Below are 22,105 nucleotides of genomic sequence, written 5' to 3' on the forward strand. Positions count from 1 at the left end.
GTAGGTGTTATGAACTGAAGGATGGTGCTGGGAACTGAGTCCTCATCTTTGTCAGGAGCAGAGAGTGCTATTAACAGCTGAGCCTCTCTCTCACTTAGGTCTGACATTAACTAGTAGGGTAAATATTTCCTGTTGTGATGGCTTAGGTAATTCAATATTATCAATGTATAGAGTGTAAATTTTACCTTCTTTTTAGGTGCAAAAAAAAATGGCTAACAACATAAGTAAGATATATGAAGTGTCCTGAATTCTTTTTAGAAACATATTCAGTCAAAAAGCCCAGTATTAACAATGTACTAGTGATTCCAGAATCATATGCCAAACACAGTAGGCAATCAGCATGATGGCACCTGTCTCTTGACTTACTATTTTTTTTCCTTAGCTACAAGAGAACTATTAGCCCTCTCACTACGGGCATGAATGAAGCTGGGCCTTCCTACACGCAGGAGGAAAACTCCCCAGAAAGAAACAGATGCTCTCACAAAAGTGCCTTTAATTTATTTTTAAGGAAAATAACTGTTTTGCGGTAAATTGTAATTTGCATACCATTATCCTCCTACAAGAGAACAGCCCACTTTTGTCTCATTGTGTAATCAATTATTTCAGTAGTGCCTGCCAAACTCTTAATACTTTAACATTTGCAGCATTCTTGACTTTGAAAGTCTTCATTGTCTTTTGGACAACCGAATGTCTTTTAATAAGAGATATTTTATGTTTTGTGTATATGCTTGCCCATGTGCGTGTGTGGATGTCCAAGGTCAGAAGAGTGTAGGAGGGCCTGGAACTGTGCTTACAGGCAGTGATGGTTTGCTGGGAAAGGAACTTGGTTTCCACCAGAGCAGTAAGTGCTCCTAGCCAATAAGCTATCTCGTCCTGAACGTCTGAGAAATGTGAGTGAAATGAATACCACAGAAAGGCTCCTGCCCAGTCTCTGTGTATTTTATTTCACAAGGGAGGGTGCTGCTATGTTTTTCAGGCTGGCCTGGAATTCACTATGTAGCCCAAGACGTCCTTAAACCTGCTATGACCCTTAAGGCCTCAGCCTCCTGATCAGCTCCACAGATCCAAGGTGGTAACAGTTTAGGTTTTTGTTTAGGGGATATTTTGAAAACAGGAAATCTCTGGCTTCTACTTTCTTTACTGGCTGGCATTTTATCTTCAAAGCAAAAGGGTCCTACAGAGGACAAAACTTTTCCAGACCATGTTGTGTTATTCACACAAAGAGGAGCATCTGAGCTGGAAGAAAAGGTTTGGATCTAATCAGTTTCAAGGTATCCCCAATCTGCGAGTCGAAGTCAAATGCTAATATATAATAGGTGTGCACATTCTTCTTTCTGATTCCTTATAGTGAACATGTACATGAAAAACATCATTTCTTGGCGATATGTGCATGCACAGGCACAGGCGCATGCGCATGCGCACACGCACGCGCGCGCACGCGCACACACACACACACACACACACACACACACACACACACACAAGAAAGGCAGACAGTTTTCTCCTGTCTCTATTGTTCCTTTTCTTTTCCATCACACATGTGACAAGCCTTAAGTACCTTCTTTGACTAAGCTGTCGGTGAAGAGACTGGTAAGGATGGTGGCCGGGAGGGTTCCATTGCCCAACAGGATCCCAGACAGCATTGCCAACTTTGTCTGCTCTGCTTCAGAAAATGCTTTAAGGAAGAGGAGAAGCTGCAGGTAAAAAAAGAGAAAATACCACTATAAACCAGACAACAATGTAGGAAGATAAATAACAATGCAGTGTGGTCATTCGTCCTACGTGGTAAAGCAGGTCACCATATAGTGCATTTATCAGACACTGGAAACGCATGTTCAGTCATAAATGGATAGTGTAGAAAGAAACGCTGTCGGACACAGTACTTTCCTGTGGATTCACACACATGTAGTTATAAATAGTCACGATAAGGGACGCTTGGGGAATGGTATGTATACATAATGTACACTTGCCTGTGTATATGGAGGAGAGGAAGCACACAGCAAACATGTTTTCTGAAATATATTGACTTTCACATCTCCCCACCCCCGTGGCATACATAAAAACCTTATTTTGCAAAGAATAAAATTTTATTTTCATTGATTTACATGTAACCGTGGTGTGTGTGTGTGTGTGTGTGTGTGTGTGTGTGCATGCAGATGACTGGAAAGCCGGAAGAGGGTGTCAGATCCTGGGACTGGAGTTGTAGTTGCTGTAAGTCACGTGATATGAAGGCTAGGAGTTAACTCAGGCCCTTTGCAAGAGCATAAGTATTCTAACTTCTGAATCATCTGTCCCATCTCTCCAGCCATTGAATATAAGTTTTTGAAACACAAAACAGCAGAAAAGAGTTGGAGGAAGACCTTTGAGGGAGAAGAGTTGTCTACAGTTTTAAAACATCAGAATCAAACACATTATTTCTTGGATCATGGTTTAACTACTAGCTTTGGTAAAGAGGCAATGGAAGATTCGAGATAAAGGAATTTCTAAATAGAATTTGAAAAGACTCTTGACTTTAGGAGTGGGAGATGTGTGTGCCCCAATACTGCAAACCTTAACATGTAAGAGAGTGAGAGAGGGTTACTTAGAAAGTCTTAAACAAGTCAAAGCAAAGGGGAACTTATGTCCCTCTTCACAGTGAGTTTTAAGTCTGCAAAGCTGTGGGCTGTGGTCCTCCTTTTCCCAACTCTCCTTTGCTTTGTGCTATGACTAAAGTTTCTCAATTTCATCATCTCTTAGGTATGATGCTGAGATTCCCCAGGGGACCCCAATACACAGCAAGGGACCTGACTGACTTTTCATCACTCAAAACCAATGAAAAGTTCCCAGCATTAATATAGGTTTGTTTTTACCTGGGGGTGACGTGATTTTTAACCAGCTCTGTAATGTGTGTAGGACACACTAACTCACCATCCCTGGTATCTCAGAGAGATTATGTCATTCTCTAGATATGTATACTGAGTGGAAGACCCTTAATCAGAGCCTTTGACTTCTATTCCATGTCTAGTATGCTCCAAACAAACAAACAAACAAATCACCTCATGCCAAGGAGTGAGAGAAAGAGCTGAAGTTCAAAATTCTCTCTCTGTGTGTATCTATCTGTATGTGTATGCGTGTGTGTCTGTGTCTGTGTCTGTGTGTGTGTGTGTGTGTGTGTGTCTGTGTCTGTGTGTGTGTGTGTGTGTGCTTTGTTTTTTTAGATATGGTCTTGTTTTGTTGCTCAGGTTGACCCCAAGCTCAGGATCCTTCTTCCTTAGATATTTGAATTTACCTTTTTCATTTCATCTTCAAATGCCTTTTCCAAATATTTGTATCTCCTGATGAGTTTGTTGAAGACCTAAACACAAAGCAGAATCATTGAATTATGCAAATAATTTAAAGGTCACAGATAGAGGGGTGGAATCCACCATATGTACCATCACAGGTCTACAATAATAAAAAAGACGAGTGTGCTCATACTAAGACATGGGAACCATGAGCACTTCAAAAGAGGTACCATGACCCCAAGAAAAGTAAGACCCAATACATACAGAGGATAAAGCGAACTGAAGAATAGAAACAGGGCCCGGAGACATGGATCTAAGGTTAAGAGTGCTTGCTGCTTTCTCAGAGGACTGAGCTTAATTCCCAGTACCCATGTTGGTAAGCTCAAAAGTGCCTGTAACTCTAGCCATAGGGAAATGTTTCCAATCTTAAAGGGCTCCTACGCTTGTACACATATCCTTAGACAAATACATGCACTTTAAAAACAAAAATACAATCTAAAATGAAAAAAATTAAAGAGAGAAAATGAATAAATAAATGTTTATGAAAATAAAATGGGATTTTTTAATCTTCGAGTGAGTTACAGGCATTGAGTATGTCTGAAACAAAGGGGTTAACGATAAAATCACTCGGCCAGTGGTATAGGTCGGGAGAGCAGAGCTCAGGGCACATTACTATCCGGATGAATCATAGATGTGTTTTTTGTAGGTGAACAAAAAACACAATCTACTTAGCTATGAAGAATTACCGGCCTCACTATTTCTACAGAACCCTCAAGCAGGGTTTGCCTTTCTGTCTTGAGTCTAGACTGTTATGTATGAATGGTTCTTTTACTGAGACAGCGATCTTGTAAGTACCGATTATCTTTAGTAACCATGCACATGTCTGAACCCAATTGCTTTCTCTAATGTCCATGTAACATACTTTTAAGTTGGTGTGTTTCTTCATATAACTAAGAGTACCAAGAACAACACTAAAATCACCTCAGGCTTTCAATCAAAGTACTTGCCAAGTATATAGCTTATAGAAAATTAATTTTCAACTCAAACACGCTTTTTATTCAGTTTTTTCTTCTGACTGAACATCCCATTGGTCAGGTTCTTCTGACAATCTATAAATAAGCAATGATTTAAAAGCTCAAACACAGACCAGAAGATCTTTGGTTTTATAAAAGTCGTCCATCCATCTACCACCCCCAATCCATCCATCCAATCACCCACCCATCCATCTAATTACCTACCCACTCACCCATCAATCCACCCACCCTCCCTCCCTCCCTCCCTCCCTCCCTCCTTCCTTCTGTGTGTGTGGGTGCACAAGTATCATCACACTCATGTGGAGTCCAGAGGAAACGTTTCGGGTTACTTCTTTCCTCCTGACAAATGGGTTCAGGGGATTGAAGCTGGGCCATCGGGCTTGGTGCAGCTATCTTTACCCAAAGTCATCAGAGCCCCAAAAGATCTTCCTTCATATTAAATATGAAAAATGGAATCACTTGCTAAAAGATACCACCCTACTAATACAGGATAAAAAGGCAAACAGTACTATATCTTTACATTTAGAAATATACAAATATATTCCTATAGGAACAGTTGTCCTTTTGACTTCCAGTTTCGTTTCATTTTAATTTATGTTTTCATTGGGATGCAAACAATAATCTGCAGTAACTTGATGCTGAATGTTCTATTATGACACGGTAGACATTAAACTGTTATTAGGTATCAAAGAAATCAGACTTAGGAATTATGGTCCTTCCAGCTGTGGTAGCACAACAGGCAGCAGGAGTTTGAAGCCAGCCTGGGCTATGAGACCCAGCCCCAAATAAAAAAGATGAGCTATGGAACTCAGGGTTATTATTGAAGCCTATGCCTTCTCCGAGTATTTATAGCTCTTGTATACACAGTAGAAACAAAGACATCTAGAGGACACACCAGCGTCCTCTAGATGCTTAATCTTCTGTTTCATGCAAAAAAAATCTAACCCCCTATTTTGGTAGTGAAGCTTGTGCAAGCTACACAGACACATGCTCCCCACTGAGCCGCACTGCCAGATCAGACTTTCGAAGAGTCCATATATAATCAGACAGGAAGAGTAGATCTGGTTAGCTGTATTTGCAATGAATGGATAGCTTCCTGACCTTTCAGTAGGCCTTAAAATTCATTACTTTTTTTTAACCAAGCTAATGTGGGCAAACTAACACTCCATAATTTGACTTAGTATTGCCCTAAAAACCAGTGAGTTTGAACATACTTGCACACATTTAATGGGGATTTGTTTCTTCTCCTTTGAAATGTCTCTATGCATCCTTTCTTAGAAAGGATGCTTATCCCAATTTATTATTGACTCATGAATCTCTTATAGGTTTTATGCTATACAAGTATCTCTTCAGCTCTTATTCATTTTTGAGACTGGGTCCAATAAAGCCTCAACTCACTATGTAGCTGAGGATAGGATGTCTTTGAACTTCTGGTCTACCTACTTCTACCTCCAGAGTGATGGGATTGCTCGCATGCACCAGGTGTCCACTCACTTTATGCAGTGCCTGGGGCTCAAGCTTGGGCTTTATGCATGCTAGGTAAATACTCTACTAGCCAGATTACATTCATAGTCCCTTCCTTCTTTATGACTGCTAAAAAATTGGTTTATTTTATTTTTGTGCATTAGTGTTTAGTCGGTATGTATGTCTGTGCACCACATGCATGCAGAGTACCCTAGAGACCAGAAGGGGTTATTGGATTCCCTGGGACTTGAGTGGTAAGCTGTCACATGGGTGCTGATGATTAAACCCAGGTCTTGACCACTGTGCGATCTCTCCAGCTCTCTTCATTTTCTTTAATAGCTATACAGTATGTATTCTGTTAATATAAATCGCAAAACTTTCCATTGGCTTTTACAACAGTTCCCCTCCTTGGTATTACTATAAGAAATATTGTGATGCTAATTTAATTGCCATTTCATACATGCTCAAACATAGCTGTAAGATGTTTTAAGACCAAGAAGTAAAACCAGGGCTGGAGAGATGGCTCAGCGGTTAAGAGCACCCGACTGCTCTTCCAGAGGTCCTGAGTTCAATTCCCAGCAACCACATGGTGGCTCACAACCATCTGTAATGAGATCTGATGCCCTCTTCTGGTGTGTCTGAAGACAGCTACAGTGTATTATATAAATATAATAAATGAATAAATAAATCTTTAAAAAAAAAAGAAGTAAAACCAATGGGCCAAAGGGAATGGGCAACTTTAGTATGACAAGAAGGAGCAAAACGGTTTTCTCCAAAAGATAGGATGACTGTGTAGCAAAAATTCAGCTGCAGTGGGCACCTGGAGCCTTGTAGATGAGGGGCAAAGGTGTGGTACTTAATGCTCTCTGTTCTAGCAGGAATGCAACTGTGTATTTTCACACACTTAAAAGAGTCCATCTAGCAGTGTGACTGGGAGCGCTTTCCCTGCCATTTTGTTCAGAGGTTGTGATCCAGCACACGCACTCTTTCCATGCCAGATGCTACCTGAGCATAGTTTCGGATGGTTTCATGATCTTCATTTGCTGAAAACACACAGTGGTTGGTCATCTTGGTCTTGTCACCATCATCTATGCGTGTTCCTCCAGGGGCTGTAAAGACAAGTCATTATAGTTAGGATACAGCAGAGGGACGACACCAAAATATGAAGAGAGAAGCAAGGAAAAACACCGAGAGTAGAGGTAAAAAAAGAGCCACAGTAAATTCCCTTGGATACACATGTATTTAGTCAAGACAATGCAAATAAGCTGCTTACATCACACCTGACCACATCGGCGCCATATCCTGGCCTTCACTAGATTCTGTCCTTATAAACCTAGTCCTTTCCTAAGTGGGTACCTAACCACGAAAACTCACTTTTATTCAGTGAAATGAGTTGAATTCCACTAGTCTCAGTGCACTTTGAAGATTCCCCCATCGGGCCTTGACATTTTCTGCACTGGTAAATGCCTTGCTGCACTGTGTTTACATAACTGTAGGATTGCACAGACTCGATTCTTTTTTGTTTGTTTTTGTATTATTTTTTCAATTATGTGTGTCTTTGCACTTGTAAGTGATGATGACGGCAGAGACTAGAAGAGAATGTCTGATGCCCTGAAGCTGAAGTTATTAATCACTGAGCCATCTCTTAGTGCAAGATCCAAGTTTTATACATGGCAAGTGTGCTGGTAGTAGGTTATTAGTCCTGACTGTGGTGTCAACCATATTAAACAATTTTTATGGACATTTTTGGCTTTTATTGGGACACAGGAATGTTTCTAAAATCCTTTCCTCTTTCATTAACACGATTTCCCATATGTGATTAATAGTCTGTACTGACTCCTTGAACTCGTACTTAGTCATCAAGTACCTGCATTGGTTGGAACAATGTTTTATTCTCTTATTTGTTTTGCTAGAAGAATAAATGGACTGGAACAAGAGTGCCTTTTTTATGAGAGTTCAATTTCCATGTTCCCGTAAGTTCTAACAATGGCTGCTATAAGCAGTGATTGACTTCAAGGGCGGGATCAGAGAATTAACCATTTCCGTTTTTTCAGCTCTATTTCACTATGGTCAAGATGTGTTTGAATAGCTCGTGTCAGAGTGATACCTCTCCTATACTTACCAAGTATTTGAAGCATATAGTTTTATAACAAGTTCTTGTGCTCTGCACCTTGGGTACAGCAACAAAGAGACCAACCTTGTTATCTCCTTATCAGTCACTTCCTACATTTGTGTGCTCTAGCTTTAATGTAATTTGTGACTGGGTGAAAAAGCCACACAGCCAGTTGTGTCACTGGACATAGGCAAGTGAGAATTTCTTAGCTTACAGACTCTTCCAGGGGGCTTTAGAATTCAGCAAGTAGTTTTGTAAGTAAATTAATTTTAGAGACGTGGGCTCTAGCAGGAGTCTGTTTTCCTTAAACCAACCTATGTACCCAATGCACATAGTGTACACAACCACCTGGGACAACATGGAGGGAAATGTCTTAAAAGTTGCATTCGTTCATACACACAATAGATACACTTGTCACATGCTGATGGCACACTCACATTTAAATTTTTTTTTTAATCATATTAGAAGCAAGAGTTAACTGTCACTTCTAGGTTTTGGAATACCACTAGTTTTCAAGGTAGTAGTAGTAGTAAAAGAAAATAGATTCATTGTATCGAGACCGTTTCTCAAGGTAGAGGTAGAGAAAAGAAAAATATTCTTTGAAGAAAGACCAAGAACAATAGGAAAACTCTGTGGTATGAAGGAAATTCCTGCTCAACTGGTTGTTTAACAAAGGATTCACATCGAAGGAATGAACTTGTCTTAGCTCATTAATTACACCATAAATCTGGATTCAAAGGCACCTGGGGTTGTATACCTGGACTAACTATGCTAAACATTTGTCCTACTTTCTTGCTGTACATAATAACACAGTGTGAACGATGGAGTTTGGCTGCAGAGCTAAACTGGCTACTGATTGTAAATAAGCCCTCCAGATAGTCATCAATGATCAGTGAGCAAATACTGCAACACTTTCATGGGCCGGTGGAGAAGGGTGAAAGACTGGTGGGAAGGAAATGTAGCAATCTAGTAAGAGAGGAAGGAAATACAAACAAACAGCTCAATAAAAGCAAGAGGCTCTCAGGACCCAACATGGATGAGATTAGTTGAAATGCCCAACAAAGGGGAGGGAGAACCTGTAGAGACCATATCCGGGGGTTAGGCAAGGCCCTGGGTTGAGGGGTGGGGCCATTCATTCTCCTCAAAATTTTAACCCAGAATTGCTCCTGTCTAAAGGAAATACAGGGACAAAGAGTGGAGCAGAGACTGAAGGAAAGGTCATCCAGAGACTGCCCTACTTGGGGATTCATCCCATATGAAGCCACCAATGTCAGTCACTATTGCTGATGCCAAGAAGTGCTTGCTGACAGGAGCCTGATATGGAGGTCTCTTGAGAGGCTCTGCCAGAGCCTTACTGACACAGATGAGGATGCTTGCAGCCAACCACCGGACTGATCACGGGGACCCCAGTGGAGGAGTTAGCGAAAAGACTGAAGGAGCTGAAGGGGTTTGCAATCCTATAGGAAGAACAACATCAACCAACTAGACCCTCAGAACTCCCAGGGACTAAGCCACCAACCAACAAGTACACAGGGAGGGACCTATGGCTCCAGCCACATATGTAGCAGAGGATGGCCTTGTCAGGCATCAATGGGAGGAGAGACCTTTGGCCCTGTGAAGGCCAGTGTAGGGGAATGCCAGGGTGGTGAGGTGGGAGTGGGTGGGAAGGGGAGCATCTACATAGAAGGGGAGAGTGAGAGGGAGGAACCAGGAAAGGGGATAACATTTGAAATGTAAATACATAAAATATCCAAAAAGGAAAAAAGAAAAAAAGAAGAGTGCCACCTGGAGGCCACAGGCAGCCTAATACACAATACACAGTTGTGATAGGAGAACTTGAATTGTCTATGCAAATGAGCTGCCCGCAGGATTGGTTACAGTAGCATGGTTCCACAGGACTTGGCACCAGTGACGTGTGACAAACTTCCTGACCATTATAGCTGCACAGAGTTGCCAGTGTAATGATAAAGAACATGATAACCAGCGAATACTAAAAGTCATGCTAGAACATTCTGTATTATTCATTACAAAAATACCAATTGTTAATTTAATTGACAAGATCTAAAAAAAGATAGATGTAAGTAGAGACTCGTGATTTACAGTGAAATGTTAACTAAAACATTCTCTTTGACTGCTAGGATCCTTACCATCATCCACCCTTAAATTCCTTGGTGCTTGCCAATTACACAGAGCAGGACACAGGACACAGGATTTGTGTCCACCAACCCTGGAACTCAATATTCTTTAACACAGCTGGGCCATGTACAAATCACCCCAAATATAATATTCATGGGAAGTGAAAGGCAGAATATATTGCTTAGTAAACATAAATTAAAATGCATATATATATATATATATATATATACACACACACACACACACACACACACACACACACACACACACACACACACTCAATTCTCAAAACTGTGTGAGGTGAGAGATTTCTAGAAGGGAATTAACCAAAATATTATCAGTGGGTATTTCTAGGTATTGGGATTTACCATACTATATACAGCTCTCTTGAATTCTACACTGATGAATGAGTTATATAAATGGTAACACAAAATTAATTCAGTATGTAGTGAAAGTTGGCAGTGTAGAACACACCCTGGTGATGTCTGGGGCCATGTTCCACATCAGAGCATGTAAACAGAGCTCAGAAGAGGCTCTACATCAAAACGGAGGAAGGTATTTGCCCTACTGCAAGGCAGCTTGGCTTAGCCAATGTTTCTCAATAGAAAGCACAGATGGCATCTGGGACAGACACTCTGCCTTTGTATCACCTACCCAGCACACTTGCCCCCACTTCCATTGGTAACAACCAATTTCCACAGGTTTACAAATCTCATAAAGAAACCACCTCACTCATATTTTATTTTATGTGTGCAGGTGCTTTGGATGGAAGTGTGTAGCAGCTGTGGAAGCCAGAGAGGGCATTGGATTCAATGGAACTGGAGTTACAGATGGTTGTGAGTCACCATGTAGGTGCTGGGAAACTGAACCTAGGTCCTTTAGAAGAGCAGCCACCTCTCAGTTCCCAAATATCTGTTAAATAGCTTAACATCAGGAAACTGACTGCTTCTAATGACACATAGCTACAAAAGAAGCCAACTACAGGAACTAAGATCTAGAGGGGCTGGGGAGAGAGCTCAGTTGTTATAAAGAGCAGAACTCAAGAGTTCCAGGAGCTGCATAAAATACCCAGTGGCTATTAAGAAAGCAGGGACATGGGTTTCCCTAGAACAAGTGGGCTAGCCAGAGTAGTCATCTTAGCAAGCTTTGGTTTTCACTGAGAGACTTTGCTTGTCTCATTGAATAATTTGGAAGAGCTATACAGGGGGATTCCTAACCTTGGGCTTTCACATGCATGTGTTTGTGGAGGAGAAAAGAGAAGCTGCCATTCGTTATCTGAGCTCATTAACTACACAGCAAAGATATAAAAGACTTAGGCAATACTCAAGGGCACAGCCTTCTACAGACACTTCAGATTAGGAACACACGAGGCAGTCGGCTTTTGGCTTAAGTAGTGGCCATGTCCTCATGTCAACAGAAACTCCTACTTCTATGCTCTATGAACCAGCCATCATTTTAAGCCTGCATTGGGAAACAAATGTATATATAATATACCAGTGACGGGTCCTGAGAGTTTCAGTGGACAACTGCTTTAACTTCTAAAAAGGCTGATTGTGTAATTGCACATGTTAGAAATAATGGCAATTAAGGGGACACCTGCACAAATTAAAACTGATAATGTTTCCACATATACATCCAGTAACATGAAGGACTTCTTTGAATGTTACAAAGGAAAGCATTACTACTGGTATACCACACAATCCTATAAGACAGGCAGTTATAGAGAGAGTCAACTGTACCTTAAAAAAGATGTTTATTAAACACAAAGGGAGAGCAAAAAACCCAAAATAATGCTTTGTTAATTTTCTTAATAAGTTAGGCTACAACAGCAGCTGAAAGACATTGGATTATTGAAAAAACCTCAGGAACTAAGCCAACCAATACACTATAAGGATGTGTTGACATTAGAATGGAAACCTGCAATAGTTTTAAGATTATGTGATTATTCTTATATATCTGCAGGGAATGAGAAATATGGTTACCAACCAAATGTATAAAACTCAGATCTGACCAGGGAAAACCTTTTATCAGCTGAGACATGAGTGTCTCCACAAAGCAAACAGCCCAGGTGATTCACTCTCAGAATGTCTGTTACTGATCTCTCCAAAAAAAAAAAAAAAAAAAAAAAAAAAAAAAAAAAAAGAAGCACCCAACTTCAAAAGGCCTAGCCCAAACCATTGGTCACACAAAGACTGGACAGACAATACAGAGACTGGGCACCAAATGCTACAGCTAGCTCTTTTCAGATGAACCATTCCCCCCTTCCCCTTGGGCCTCATACATGAATTCTTCTTCCCAATTCAGCAGGAAGCGATTGTAAGACTGTTGGGGTGGATAGTTTTGCTTCTGTGATGTGTTATGGTCGTTATCATCTAGAGTGGTAGGTTGTTTTGCTTGGTTATTGCACATCGATGGAAATTTAAGGTCGTTTTATTAGACTATTGTTTGACTCTCTTGTACAATACATAGCTATTTGTTTAAGGTATGAGGTGAAGTCTTAGTTTTGTGGTTCTTATAATTGTTCCTATTGCATGTAGATTGTTAATGTTAGAGAAAAAGACAATTTTTAAACAGAAAGGGGGCTATGATGTGGAAATTTCTGGATTTTTTTTTTTTAATTTTGAGACTCAATTGTGCCATGTGATATTTTTCTGGAGACTGTCTTATAAGAGGATGCTTTGCTGAAGCAGGGAAGATGTTTTGTTGATTACAAACACATCATGTTTTTCTGGAAGCTGCCTGGAAAAAGGGCATGTGGTGTTTTGCTGAAGTGGACACGAGAGAATATGCGATGTTTGGAAAGGGTATAAGTATAACCCAACAGACAGTGGATGATGCTGTGTGGGCCTGGTTCACCTTACCGCTCTCTGCTGATCATGGTTTGTCAGGAATTTGTGGAGAGAATATCATGTTTTGTGATAGCCCAGCTTGTGATAAGCAGCTTCTTGCTGCTTCTGTGGATTGGGCCGCGTGGCAGAGCCTTGCAGTTTCTGGACCCAACTCCCACTGCTGATTGTGAGTGGATCAAGCTACCGCTGCTGACTCATGGGAACTGATCTGCGGATATCCTCCATCGAAGCCTGGGATGGCCCAAAAGGACTACTTCGCAACAGGTGCATATCCCCCTCTGCCCTATTAATCTTTCCTTTTCACTACCTCTGGTGAGTGGTGGACTAGAAGGGAGGGGAAAACATTCAAGAACCCTTATTAAAGTAGGTTTTGAAAAATCTAAGCCTATACTTCATTAATACCATTCTAAATTATAATCTAGGTAAATATTGTAGATTTTTTTAAACCAAATGTCATTAATGTAAGCTTCCAAAGATTATCTTAAGAGGAAATATGGCAGTAGAATTGAAATACAGGCACACTATAAGAAAATGCCCAACTATACGGCTTACCAAGCATGCTGCCAGCCACCAGGATATCAAAGAGTGTGTCTGCATAGCGACGATAATCTAGTCGTGAGCCAGTAGAGTCCAAGAATTTGGCTACAGCTTCAAGGTCATCACCAGCTTCATTAAGCCCCTGGACAAGTGTATCCCTGAAGACTGTGGGTTCGAATTTCTCTTTTTCATCTGAAATAATAAGTAAGTAAATAAATAAATAGATTTCATGTGTTTATCCATATAGTCCTGAAAGAAACTGTAAATGTAAACTTCCATGTTCTAAAACCCCCGTTAAAATATTTATTCAAACAAACTAAATAACTCTGTATAATAAGGCCACCAAGCGTTTTAAGCATCTCACACACAATAACTTTAACGATTGTTCATTTATAGGCTAGCCCAATCTATTAAGTCTCGTCATGGAAAAATTTATGTCAACTAAAACTTAAATTATTATTTTGTCAAAGATAAAGAAATGAAGCAGAGAATCGCTGGACTGTAGAAGAAGACAATGAACAAGACGGAGATGGAGGAAACAAGACATACCTCTTCAATAAGACAAACTACTCTGGAGAATGGGCAAAGAACCCTGAATACGAGAAACAAGATGTGTTGTGTGCTGCATGCGCAGGGCAGGTACTGTCTCTCCTCAGCACGTGACATTCAGTCTCGAGAGTCCCAAAGATGTCTTGCTGTGTGTGCATGGGTGTTATCTCTATTCATATTTTGCTAGCATCCAAAGCATAACATTCAAAACACTTATTCATTGAATAAGACAGTGAGATACTTGTTTAGAATCTTACAATCTTTTTAATGGATTCTTCTAGTTGTTGTAATCTATTCCAAGATCACATATCGTCTAGATTCTGAAATACTGTGCTGTAGACTCATGCAGAAGAGATAAATGATGATTTAGTGTTGTGATTAAGCTCAGTTTTGATACCGTAGGTCATCTGACAGGGCTGCAGATGTAAGGGAAAAGAGCTGTTATTCAGCGGTGGTCACTGGTGAGGAACACAATGAAAGACATCATGACCTAATGTGATGAACTGTATTCACAAACGAACTCAGAGACATGGTGTTGTGTGGTTGGAGAGAAGTATGGGAGATGGAGGAGTCCTGGTCTAGACTCTAGAGCGTTGTCTTGTCTTGTGGAAGGCTGATGTTGAAGAAGAGAAAGAGAGGAAGAAGGCAGAGGGCAGGGAAGGACCTGATAAATACTTCCTGAGTGACAGTGGGCAGTGACAGTGACAAATGACAGAAAAAGAGAAGAACAACTGAAAGAGAAGGCTGAAAGTTATCTGCCAGAAAAAAACTAGACAAAAAGGTGAACACGCTAGAAAATCTTAGTCAAAAGACAAGGAAGAGGGCGGAGCAGTCAAAAGTTAAAATAGTACAGCAAAAACATAGCAAACCCCAAGTCAATTGAAATTACTTTTTAAATTTCCAGATAGTTTAAAAAAACAAAAAACAAACAAACAAACAAAAAAAAAAACCAAACCAAAAACAGAATTGAAGAATGAATTTTTAGTTGAAAAGTGTTACATACTACCCTTAAATTGGATGCACATAAATTTTTGAATGCCAGAAATAAATCAACCACCAGATGTTTCTGAGGCAACACAAACCAAAACCAAGTCACACATGAAGTATCAAGAAACAGAATCACACGAACTGTTCAAAAATTATGAACAATTTGGGTTCAAACACCAGTTATCTTCAAAAATTTGGCTAAAACCAACTTCTAACCTAGAGTCCCAGTGTTCAGCCAAACTAGAATTCTTCAAAGACAAGGGCAAAGTGGGGATGTATTAAAATGTTCAAAGCCTCAAAAGTGTGGGGTAACTATAGGCTAAGCCACAAGATACTACAAAGGAGGAAAAGACACAGGAGAAGGAAATAGCGCAGGTGTAGACAGTGGGAAGGAAGTCCAGCTTCTAGGAGGCAGCTCAAAGCTGAAGAACACAGCAATGTGACCAAAAGAGCGCTTCACTATCATAAAAGGTGAGGGGAAATGAAACCTATGTACCACAGTCCACCTGCCAAAGTCTCAGAGATCACCGTGGATGAGGGAGTGGAAAGAACTTAAGAGCCAGAGGCAGTGGGTGGAAAGAAGACAGTGTCTTAGGGACATGGGCAGGACAGACATACACATGAATGCATTATAACAGTGGCTGCGACATCTTGTATAAGACCCACAGAGTCCCGAAAAGGAAACTCAGCACGGTGAAGGGAGTTGGGTACAAAGTTCCATCCCTAGCTGAGAGGGAAATATCTACCAGCTGCTGGGAGAAGGGTCAGTTTGCTGTAAAAGTACAGCTCTGATCAGGCTTCTCTAACTGAGTGGAAGGTCACACAACCAAGAACGTTTGGGCAGCACAAGCTGGTCTTGATGGAATTAAAAAATAGATGTAGAGTATGTGTGAGGAGGGAAAGGGGATATACCTAGGAAGCTTTGGGGGAGAGAGAAAAGGTGAATATGATTAAAATACATTGTATGACATTCTCAAAGGACCGACAACGTGAGATGCACCTATGACACAAGAATTCCTCCACCATACAACCACCGTTATCAATTCTTTAATATTACAAAGGGGAAGTTAAGGTTGTCTAGTTTTAAGCCATAGGAAATGAAGCCAAAATCAGAAAACTTCTGAATTCATTTAATTACAAGGTCTCACAAGGATGCTTATGTAAAGAGAAACACAACCAAGTAAGAGCTGTACCATGAAGGTCTTGTCCACAGTCGTAGGAGAGGACAGATGGTCAGAGGGAGCAGGGCTGAACACTCTGTCTCTGTAGTGGGGGTAAGCATCTAATACTGCAAAAGTAAGAAAGAAGGGGGCGTGGGGGGAGGAGCAAGAGATAGCCACAGGAAAACATGATCTGACTTCATTCACGGTTGTGAAATCAAAAGCACCAACCAGACGAGTCCACTGAGGCCCAGCCGCTGTGACTACAGCCGATGGAGCCCTCTGCTTAAATTACATGCTTGCCTAACTCTGGTATCATTAAAACTGTCTCGCTTGCACAGATTGGCCACTCGTAGCTGTCTAACGTAAGAACGGATAATAAGCAGTTGACATCATTTATACTAACAGCAGAACCGGAGTGCTAGTCAGAGGTGCGTAAGGAGGAGATGCCATAAAGACAGATGCAGATTAATAGCAACGGTGTTCACTATAAAACAAGAGATAAAAGACTCTTTGATGTCTTAAGAAAAACATTATGCAGCCACGATCATGTAAATGGCAGCAACAGAAATAATTAGTCTTGTGCAGTGGGGGAGGGGAGGAGGGTCAACATTCTAGAAGAACAGAGTACGTAGGCTAGAGTGTAGAATAATCATAGTCCTGAGCTGGGGGAACCCATGGGCAAGCAGAGAAAACAGCACCTTTTGACTCAGAACCTAACCCAAGGGTCAATTTCTCTTCTCTGGAGACAGATGTTTGCTTCCTCGAAATAGGAAAAACACAGGAAATAGAAAGACCATAGGTCATCCATTACGTCTATGACTGACTTCAACTGAGGCGATTCTCACAACAATACACTATGCTTTGATGTTGACTGAGGTGGTAGATCAGACTTTGATAATTTGGAAATTACAAACCGAGGAACTGAGAAATATGGTTGGGGCGGGTATGTGTGTGGGGGTGGGGGCTGGGGGGGAGGGAAGGGGAGCCAAGCTATGCCAAGAGTCCACAGAGTAAAAATTATTTTTATGGGGCTGGAGAGATGGCTCAGGGGTCAAGGGTACTGACTGCTCTTCCAGAGGTCCTGAGTTCAATTCCCAGCAACTACATGGTGGCTCACAACCATCTGTAAAGGGATATGATGCCCTCTTCTGGTGTGTCTGAAGGTGGCTACAGTGTACTCATACACATTAAATAAATATTTTTATGTAATAGACAACTTAAAACTTTGTGTTTGAGCTGGACGTGGTGGTGCATGGTGGCCAAGAGGCAGAGGCAGGCAGGTATCTAAGGCTCTGGGGTCTATAGAGTAGCCAGGTTACACAGAGAAACCCTGTCTCAAAAATCAAACAACTTGACAACTTGTGCTTATCAACTTTCAGTAATTTCCTAAAGGAACTGCCAAGGAAGAGGTAAGATATGAGACAGCTCAACATGGCTACAGATGCTTTTGTGTGATGTCAATGTTCACTGTCACCCCGACAAAATCTAGAATCATGTGGGGAGATGGTCCCCAGGGAATATCTGAGAAGCCTTTTCTTCAGTGATATCTTCTGACTGTGGAGATAATGTGACGAGCTATCAGTGCCTCAACTTCCACAGCATGATGGGCTGTGAGCAGAATAGAATAGCTTAGAGATAAAGCACTTGTCTCACATGTACCCATGCAAGGCCCTGGCCACGTCTCTCATCATTAGCTCAGGAGGGAAGAAAGCCGACAGAGAAATCACACAGATGTGCTGACTGACGCTTCTAGTCAGGAACTCAAGCGGCTGAAACTGAAAGACTGTGGCAAGTCCAAAGCCAACTGGACGTTCACTATATGGTGAATTCTGCTCACAGCAGGAATGAGTGAAAGTCCCATGCACTTCAAGGGCTAGTACCATACTAGATTTAATCTGACTTCAGATTCCGGGAACCTCTTTTCCCTAGGAGCACTATCCTTTTCATGAATATTTCCTCAAAAAACAAAGCAAAAAACAGGAAACTAAAATATAAAACATGAGGTCACAATCAGTAAGGCTGTGCATGTAAGAAGCAGCCAAACTTATCAGTTGTTTTCACTTTGTCCTTGAAGGGGCAGAGCTCCAGTAGGACACGAGAGCCGTCCAGCACTAAACAGAAAACTCAGTTCCACAGCTGCACCACAGAATAAAGGCTAATTAAGAGTCCCAGTGCACCAGTAAGGGGAAGTAGGAGACAGTTCAAACTCTTTTCAATCCTACTAATTTGATTAGAACACACATACACTATACAACACGACACGACACGACACGACATGACACGACACGACACGACATGACACGACACGACACGACATGACACGACACGACACGACATGACAACACGACATGACAACACGACACGACACAACCTACCCCTTTTCCGGGTTTTGAACCGCTGGCCTGTTAGTACCGGCTTCTGATGCTTATTCATAAAATTACTGCAAAAGAAAGACAGCATTTATGTACTTCAAATTAGCATTCCAAACAAACCTATGTAGATAACAGTACATGTTCAAGCTCAACCACGAGTGAATGTGGATTCTGCCCTCCTGGCTTAGTAAATTGAGCATTTACCAAGGACCAAGGTTGGGAAACAACCACTGGCATCAACGTTGGCAGAAGTTAAGACTCCGTGCAATGCTTTCAGGGAGTAGATGATGAATATCTGTTAATATTTACGTGATATACCCCGCAGTCTAACAATTACTTTATTCCCACTATCCTACAGTCACACTTACACACCAAGGCGGACATATATGTATGTGAAATACAGCTGTGGCATTGAACATGTGTCTCGTTAGCCCTGGAAAAGAGTGAATTAGATTGAACTCTGCTGTGGCCTCAGGTTCGGCCTCCATCTCTGATGATGGAGTTATGTTAAGACCCCATTTTCCCCATCATACACTGCGTTGAAACCTCAGTGACTTCTGCTTTTGCTCCAAAAGACAGGATGAAGTCTAGTTTCTGAGGCCGCACTTGGCTTCTTCCAGGTAGGCTCCCCCGGCTGTTCCTGGTGCTTACTCTGTGCGCGCACTCATTCACACCTCCTTTGCAGGGACTTCCTGTCTCTGATAGCAGTGTCCCCCGCTTCCTGTGTATGCTGACTAGCATTCTGCTCCTTCCGTCTTCAGGACCAGCCATTTTATCGTCATCTGATTGATTTAAGGACTAAAAATCTAAGACTACTTTTTAAGACTTACAAATTAAGCAACATGTGAGCATCTAAATGCTTAACTGGTCAGCTCTTCATAGGAAAGAATTCTGTTAAAGAAGATGAAGTGCAACTTGTTTGCTTAAAAGGAGGGTAAATATAATGTGCTTCTCATGCCTAAGGAAAAAATTAAATATTGATATATAAAATTTATTCTCTAAGACCTTTAACAATGAGTAGTAACCTGTTGGAATACATACCAAAAATATCTAGACTGCTTAAGTTACAGAAGCAAAAGAAGGCAGTATGTGCTATTCAAACGTGACAGCATTTACCATCTACCATTTTAAAAAGTGTGACTTGAAGCGATTCTTGGTGGTATTGTAACCCCAACTATTTGGGAGGCCGAGGCAGGAGGATTTCCACTTTAAGTTCTGCTTGGGATATGGAGAAAAAGTTCTAGGCCAACCTTGGCAGCTAAGTGAGCCCCTGTCTCAAAATGAATGAATAAAGAATAAAAAGGGGGGAGAGCTCAGTGTTGGGGTGCTAGTCACCCACTCGATCTTCAACACCATGAAAACGGCTTTATAAATCGTGACTTGAAAATGCCTGGATTTCTTCAATCACACCACTAAGTAATCAAGAAAATCAGCCCTACCCAAATAATTATCACATCATGAAGTTTAAAAGAATCATTAGCAATATGAGAAAATAATCATGATTCACTTTATAAATTAAATGCTCCTTCCTAGGGCTGGGGCTATTGCTCGGTGGTAGATCACGTGCCTGGCAGGCTCTTGGTCTTGTGCTCCATCCCCAGAGCCACCAACACCAAACAAAACCAAAATTTCCTTCCCCACCAATCGCTCTGAGGAAGTAAAAGTAACTACAAGTAAAGCAACAGACGCGGAAGGCAGTCGATTTTGCCACTGGGGTTGAGTTTCTAACAACTTTACAAAGTGAAAGGAAGTGTTCTGGGAGATACAAGGCTGACCAGCCTGAGGAAGATGGGGAATGAGTACAAATCCTTAAGCGATGCCAATAGTTACGAGGTCAGAGTCTCCATCAGCGGGTCCTCCCGTTTCACGTGATGGATGTTGGAAAAGTAATAATGCACGTGGATTATTTACATCAACTGTGAGAGCCATCCAGAAACCTCCATGTTGACATTTTTATCGGATGCACCCCAGACCAGCAAACATTCGACTGATGCAAATGTGGTGACACCTATGTCTCCCTCAACACGTCCACCTTCCCCAGTACAAACACCCCTCTGTGTATTATCCCTCAACGACCAACAAAGGGTTCAAGTGTCATTAGGAAACATGGAGACAAAAGTAAAGTGAAAAATTCAACTCTCTATTAAAATGTCTTCCTTTTTTAAAAATCTGGAAAATCTCAAACGTGAGCCTTCTCTGAAAGCTTGGTTTTTGATCCGGAATACAAACCCAAGGACTTCCCTAATTAACGCCCGTCCTTGCACCTTATTCCCATTCTTATTTCTACTGGAGAATTACCACAGAGCACATTTAACTTTTAAATCAACTTCAGTTCTAAGGGCTTGCATTTTCCTTCACAGCCTGCTTATACAGCTTGTTGTCACCACTGTCTGCTCTCTGTGGAGAATAACTGAATGATACAGAAACACGTGTGTGTCTGCGAAGACTAATAAAAACCAACAAAACTCAACCAAACCAAACCTGTCTCCTACAGTCTGAGGCTGAAGGACGACTCTGGTGACCAAGAGTACCTGTCGCTGGGCTGTTTCTATTTGCAGCAGAGACACACTTCCCTCTAAATTTAGCTCTTCATGCTACACTATAACCTGCTCCAGCGAGGGTCAGCCTGTATACCGTCCTTGCTGAGCTTGTGTGAAAATCCTGGCCTGAGAAAAGCCAGGCCACCTGGGATTAAAAAACAGACATAGCTCAAACCTAGAGCAGTATCAAAGAATGTGCAGCAAAGAATATTCCAGTAGGACACTGTTAAAAGTCCACCTTCTATTACTGTTTATTATTATTTGGTATTATGTTTGCCACACTACATTATAATCTGAAACCAATGAACTAGATACAAAGAAGTAATCATTCTTTGCGCTATACTGGAAAACCTGGTGGGTGTAGCTGGAGGCCATTAGTAATCCTACTAATACTTTGGAGATCGAGATAGGGATGGGGTGGGGAGGTCACCGTTTTGATGTCAGCCTGGGCTACTCAGAGCCTACGTCAAATGGAACAAGACAGACACAGTATCAAGCCAAGCACAGATGATCTACCAGAAAAGGACTTAATCCTCTCCTGTCTCTCTGAGCTGTGATCGTTTGCCCCAGTCCTTGGAGGTTTGTTGTTCACACGCTCTGGCTTTGTCTGCTGTTTGCTCTTGTTTGGTTTATCTCTAAATTCTGATAGCCTCCTTCCATGACGTGCATACTACTGCACTATGCACAGGACACATCTTCAACTTAGGAAGATAAAGCAGAGGTCACACCATTTTTTTTTTCCCCTGTAAAAGGAGAGAAAGATAGACTCAGCTCAATGGTCTCGTCTCCATTCCAATTGCTACGGCCTGAAGAAGCCATCTGCGAATGAGTCCTGCAAAGATGGCTCCGAGGGGAAACACTTTCATCTACAGAGCTGGTGACGTCAGTTTGATTTCTGGAACCCATTAAGGAGGAGAGAGAGAGAGAGAGAGAGAGAGAGAGAGAGAGAGAGAGAGAGAGAGAGAGAGAGAGAGAGAACGGACTCCATAAAGTTGTCCTCTGATCTCCACACATGCGGAGAGTCACACATGTCCTTCTCTCCTGTCCCCATGTGTGCACACCTCACACACACGTGTGCACAAAGACTGTTCAATAAAG

General features: G+C 41.5%; 1 protein-coding gene across 1 annotated transcript in view; it reads right to left on the reverse strand.

The window, feature by feature from the left end:
* Window positions 1–22,105, reverse strand: part of Bzw2 (basic leucine zipper and W2 domains 2) — a 60,530-nt gene that overhangs the window by 21,995 nt on the left and 16,430 nt on the right. The window contains 5 exon segments of the mRNA NM_134402.3: window positions 1,559–1,694; window positions 3,269–3,334; window positions 6,767–6,870; window positions 13,412–13,588; window positions 18,471–18,535. Coding sequence (NP_599229.1) covers window positions 1,559–1,694; window positions 3,269–3,334; window positions 6,767–6,870; window positions 13,412–13,588; window positions 18,471–18,528 — 541 coding nt within the window. The 5' untranslated portion in view covers window positions 18,529–18,535.

This window comes from Rattus norvegicus, chromosome 6 (assembly GCF_021556685.1).
Source record: "Rattus norvegicus strain SHRSP/BbbUtx chromosome 6, alternate assembly SHRSP_T2T, whole genome shotgun sequence".
Classification (NCBI taxonomy): domain Eukaryota; kingdom Metazoa; phylum Chordata; class Mammalia; order Rodentia; family Muridae; genus Rattus; species Rattus norvegicus.